Genomic DNA, 5,708 nt, shown 5'->3' on the forward strand with positions numbered 1-5,708 from the left:
CTGGGGCCTGGCGGAGCCTGACGGGGCCGGGCTGTGGGGAGGCCGCAGGTGGGTGTCCGCGGCAGGGGCCTGGTCCCGTTCGCTGCCTGCCCTGGTAGGAGCCGCGGGGTTTGTTGCGGTGATGTTCGTTGCTTAAAGGGGTTTGTAACCCGTGTTTGCAGCGACACCCCGGGGGAACGTGGATGCGGGTTTTCTTCCCTTGAGAGATCTGGGGTGAGAAGACGCGGCGTGCAGGAGCCATGGGTTTGTCTGCGTCCTCCCCGCCTGCCGCGGGTCAGTCGGCGAGTGCATCCCGGCAGCAGCACACGGCGTCCGCGCCTTCAGAATGTCCCATGCACCAGGAGAAAATGAGTGGTAATTACTCGTGACGCTTAAATGAACTCTTAGGTGGGAGCAGTGCGTCCTGTGCTGGGCTCCTCGGTACAAGAGAGACAAGGAGCTGCTGGAGAGGGTCCAGTGGAGGCCACAGGGATGCTGAGGGGTCTGGAGCATCTCGCTTACAGGGAGAGATTGCAGGAGCTGGGCCTGTTTAAGTCTGGAGAAGAGCAGCCTGAGGGGGATTGAGCATTCAGGGGTTACAGAAGAAGCCGAGATCTTGCCATCCTAAAACACAGGAAAGAACGGTTTAAACTGTTGCAAAGCTCAGAAGAAAAGTTAAATACCAGTTTGGATTTACATGAGCGTTCAGTGAACTGGTTTCCACTTGCTTGTCACGTCTTAGAGTTTCCTTTGCAGCAAACTACATACTGTTTTTTCCTGTATTTCAGGTTGTCCAATGCACATGAAGGCTCCTGATCACAGAGCTGAGAACGCAGAAGATGTTCCTGCACATCAAGAAAGAGCATATGAATATGTGGCATGTCCAGTGACGTCTGGTGCATCTCAAATGAAAGATGACATAGATCCTAGCAATATGGTAACTTCTGCTTGTTTCAGCTCTTTTCTTTGTTTCTTCTGAAATACTCTCCCCAGACTGTACACAGTGATGATCCTGTCCAAGGTGGAAGCTTTGGTGAATGATGTTACTCTTTCAACACTGCTTTTTCTCATTTTGTGTGCAGATATTGGTATCAAACCTGGTTAGACCTTCGTTAACATCCTCTTCTTCAAATTACCATTGTTTTGCTAAAGGTGGTTTGTGAATACCTTTTGCTCTCTGTTTGTCTTTGTTAGTTACACGCATGGTTTTTATGCTACATCAGTGGGTTCTGTGTCACAGCAGTTTGGGTAAGCTCTTGTTCAGGTCTCTCCAAGACTTCCTTTGATTTACAAAAAGCACTACTCTTGAAAGTTGAGGGGTTCCTTTAAGTCTTCAGATGGTGAACTCATCCAAAGGGTTCTGCTGAAGAGAAGGACCGTTTTGGTAGACTTAAGTAAAGGCTGAACTTCTTAATCCTTTTAGCAGCTGATGAGTTATGCTTTTAATTCTGTTTTTCTTTTCAAACACCATAACATAAAAAAATGTTCACATTCTAGTTTGTTGTTGGTTCTCCTTGTTTTCCAGATGCCGCCTCCTAATCAGCAGCCATCCCCAGGTCAACCCTTTCCATTGTCAACGGTTAGAGAGGAATCTTCCATTCCTAGAGCGCATTCTGACAAGAAGTGGGTCTACCCTTCAGAGCAGATGTTCTGGAATGCTATGCTAAGAAAAGGGTAAATACACTCTGAGTTACCAGATGGAATATGAGCCTCTGAAACATGAAGTAATATCATTAGTTACTATGGATGAGTATTATTGAAGGGTTTGTAGACTCCTTTAAATTACTATTTTTACACACAGCTTTGTTTTAAAGGGTGAGCTGGTCTTAAAGCCCATGTCTCCTCCAGGGATCAGCAGGATGATGGGGAATGTCAGGCAACTGCCACAACTCAGTGCATAGGCATAGAGAAACTGTCCATGATTGCCAGCTTTCAGACTCAGTCGGCTTCATGCTAATCCCCTAAACCAGTAGTAAAGGTTCTGTGATTGTGAGAACATCTAATTTGACTTTGCAGAGATGCTAAAAGCAGGAAAATGGTTTGACAAGTAGAGGTTTTCAGCCTCTAAAAAAACCTGGTGTAGGCAAGATCTGAATGGTAAATGTCTCCTGTGGTTCGAAAAGCCTCCTGTGCTGCTGTTTCCTCACTCTTTAGTAATTACTTGCTTGACATTCTCAAACAGATCGACTTTAAAGATGGTTATGGTGAAAACAATAGTAATTCTTTGTTCTGCTTATCAGTGTTGTTCTTAAGACAGTATGGCATAAGCAGTCTGCATGGAACACACAAGTTTTAATTCTGTAAGCACTTAAATGTGTTCAGTGTTAGGCCTGTTGAAAAGAAAGCCCACGTGTGGTTAATAGCCAGTGTTGGAGAGATGAAAGGCATTTCTAAGTGTATGCAGAATGTATTGCTACAGGATTTGTGCGCATTAGGAATGCAAGTGGGATTTTTCCAACTCATTTTTACAAATACCATGGATATGCTGATGTTTGCACGCTCTGATAAGTTTCTGATCCAATTAAGCTGTTAATTTATCTACCTAGAATCTGTGGATCTCTATGGTGATAACTTTGATAGTGGTTCTCAAGATGCTTCAGCAGATGAGCCACAAGTTTCCCTACTTGCTTTGTGTCTTTGCATAACACCTCTTGATTCAGAAGCCCTCCAGATACACGGAGGAAGGTGGAGTAGTTATGCTGTAACGTTTGTAAACTGTTCTCAAATTCTTCTCTCTCAGGTGGAGGTGGAAAGATGATGACATAACAGGCGAAGACATGACCAACATTATTAAGATTCACAACCAAAATAACGAGCAAGCCTGGAAGGAGATTCTGAAGTGGGAAGCTCTCCATGCTGTGTATGTGCATAGGGAATGAAAAGCAGATCCTTTGGTTTAGCTCTTGCTCTTATAAATCTTGGAGTGTCTTTAGTTTTTGCTGATATGTCTTAAAAGTTACGGTCTTGTAGGAGCCTGCACTTTGATTAATGTGGAGGAAGATTATCCAGAAGAGCTTAAATGAAACTGAGTAATCATTATGTTGATAAAACTGATGAGCATTTTGGTGGGGTGTGTGTATAATCTGGATTTGGAGAAATTAACTTCTTACTGTATCTATTTGGGAATTTATGTTATGAAAAAGGTATGAGAGGTAAACTTTGATTAAAAGTGACTGGTGTAAACCACTCACTTTTTAGGTCAGGACAGTCCCTGTTCCTAGAAGAGACAGACTAGTTAAGCATTCTGTAGGTAGGAATTGTTCTCTGGAATCCATGATCTTTGTTACACACTAGTTTGGATTATGGTTTTCTGTTCTTTATTAAATCTGTGGATTAGATTTGTTGAGAACTGCTTTGTAGGTAGGTTAGACTGATGGTGTGGAGCATGTTCAAGGTTCTTTATCATACCAGCAGTAAGTGCTGTCAGAAACTGGGCAGCTTGTTAAATCTTAAGGAAAAAAAGAAGGTGGTTTAGATCACTTGTAATTAATTTTTTACCGTTGCTCTTCCTCCTGTTTGTTTTTTCTGTTACTAAACCAGACTACCCTGGTGGTTTATACACTTAAAAAGGTAAAAAAACCACTTTCTTTTTGAACTGTCTGCACAGGGAATGTCCGTGTGGGCCATCACTGATGCGGTTTGGAGGCAAAGCAAAGGAGTATTCACCAAGAGCCAGAATACGTTCATGGATGGGGTACGTGGGCAGGAAGAAGGTCTTCAGTGAGGTGGGAGGGTTGGGAGGTGTGTGTGAAAACCTGCTGTAGAAATAGGATGTTTGAGGAGTGGAACTGCAAGTTCTAATTGCCAGAAGTACTAGTGGGGATCTTATGCCAGCCATCTGGATAAGTGAAACTTCTTAAACAGGGCTTCCACTCCCTCTGCCAGGTTCCTAATGTCCATTAAAGTATCTGCATGGTCCGTTCTCTTGTCTTTCCAGATACGAGCTTCCCTTTGACAGGCATGACTGGATTGTTGACCGGTGTGGAAAGGAAGTGCGATACGTTATTGATTACTACGATGGCGGAGCAGTAGACAAGAACTACCAGTTCACCATCCTGGATGTTCGCCCTGCCTTTGACTCCCTCTCAGCTGTATGGGACAGAATGAAGGTAGCTTGGTGGCGGTGGACTTCCTAACTACTCCTGTGGTGTGTAGCCAAAATGTGAAGCACTCTCCTCTGAGGTTTAAGGATGAGTGAATACTAGGACTTGACGTAGAATTTCAATGCAACTGTTGATATTTTCATCATCACCACTGTTCTCTGGGTGGTGGGAAGGGAGGGGGGGGGAATGCGTTGTTAAGTAGGCTGGTGCTTTGTGGTGGTTTGAAAGAATTAATAAAGTTACAGCAGCAAAAACTTGTATCTTAATTTCCTTAAGAGCTGGGAAAGAAGCTATTCTTACTTCATCACATGGGCTCAGACAGCTTGCTTCGTTTCCTGACCCCAGTGCTGCACCACTTACATTAGCTGCCTGAGTCTGACTGGAGTTCTGAGTGTTAAATAGTGAACACTGGAAATGTCAGAAACGATTTAATGTGGTTCACTATGTGGATACTTAGATGGTGAATAAAGGGACTGTTCCAAACTGCATGGGTTATGAACTATATAAACTCCTTTATTTGTTTTCATGGGGGCACTTTACCAATTCACATACATGCTTCCTCAGAAAACTTCAGCCTGGTTTATTCTGTTAGAAGAAGTACAGTGTGAGTGTTTTTGAAGATATGCTAAACTGAAAAGGAGGATATACTCATGCCTTAAACTGCAATCTATCTTTGAACAAGAGAGCATCTGTTAGAAGCAGAAAGTGTCGGTTACTCTTAGAGGAGATAAAATTAATATTTAATGGCTTTTATTTTGAGTATTTAAGAGGTTTGTTTTCTGATGTAAGGAAACAGTATTCCTAGTATTTTCATGTCTTCAGTGTGTGTCTCGTGTAACACAGGGCAGAATTAAGCCTTATTTAAAGAAACTGTCATGTGGTGCACCTGTATTTTGCATCTTGTCTTCATCAACTGACCCATAGCTTGGGGTTTTTATATACTACAGAATTGCACAAAGGTGTATGACTACATGTTTCTGCACAGTGGTTATAGTGAGGGCTGTTACGGATGTGTGTATAACTTGGCTAAAAGGCTATCAAGTGCCAAGGCACAAGGGTGGTTTGAGTGTTTCCTAAGAGTGGTGCATGTTAATGCTGTGTGGTTTAAAGGTTTCATTCATGTTCATGCTTAATAAGGGAAACTTAACTTTCTTTTAAGTCTTCCACAGTAATAGCTTTAAATTTCAGGTGCCACATGTCCCTAAATTTAAATGATTCCTTCCTTTCAGCATGTATTACTCCTGAGAATGAGTCTTGCATACAAAACACTTGGGAATGGAAGATCTAAGAGAGTTGCACACTGTAGCTTCTCAAATGGGAGAAGCTACATGAAACTTCCCAACCTTAACTGGGAACCAGCTGTACATTCATACTTGGAAAGGGGCTGGTTTTAACTGAGGGGAAAGCTCCTCAATGTTCCCGTCAAGTAACTTGCCAAATTGTTCAGGAAAGCTTCTATACTTTAAGGGTATTGGTTGAGATGAATGATTCCCACTTCAGAAGCAACTGTCCTGCATGATAAGAATAAATACTACCCTGAAGTCCAGAATCCTAAGAGAAAAACACACTTTTAGCCCTGTCCACTCCTTAATTGCTTTTGAGTGATTCATACATATATATATAAAA

The 5,708-nt window shown here is 42.6% G+C and overlaps 1 protein-coding gene across 1 annotated transcript; it reads left to right on the forward strand.

Annotated features, from left to right (window-relative positions):
• The first annotated feature begins 207 nt into the window (after positions 1 to 207).
• Positions 208 to 4,301, forward strand: LOC104400350 (cytochrome c-type heme lyase). Its single transcript, XM_010014503.1, has 6 exons — positions 208 to 354; positions 768 to 916; positions 1,505 to 1,653; positions 2,720 to 2,839; positions 3,587 to 3,673; positions 3,917 to 4,301. The coding sequence occupies exons 1-6, from the start codon at positions 240 to 242 to the stop codon at positions 4,113 to 4,115; spliced, it is 819 nt and encodes a 272-aa protein (XP_010012805.1). The 5' UTR covers positions 208 to 239; the 3' UTR covers positions 4,116 to 4,301.
• The last annotated feature ends 1,407 nt before the right edge of the window (positions 4,302 to 5,708 follow it).

Source organism: Nestor notabilis, unplaced genomic scaffold, assembly GCF_000696875.1.
Source record: "Nestor notabilis isolate BGI_N333 unplaced genomic scaffold, ASM69687v1 scaffold33855, whole genome shotgun sequence".
Taxonomy (NCBI): Eukaryota; Metazoa; Chordata; class Aves; order Psittaciformes; family Psittacidae; genus Nestor; species Nestor notabilis.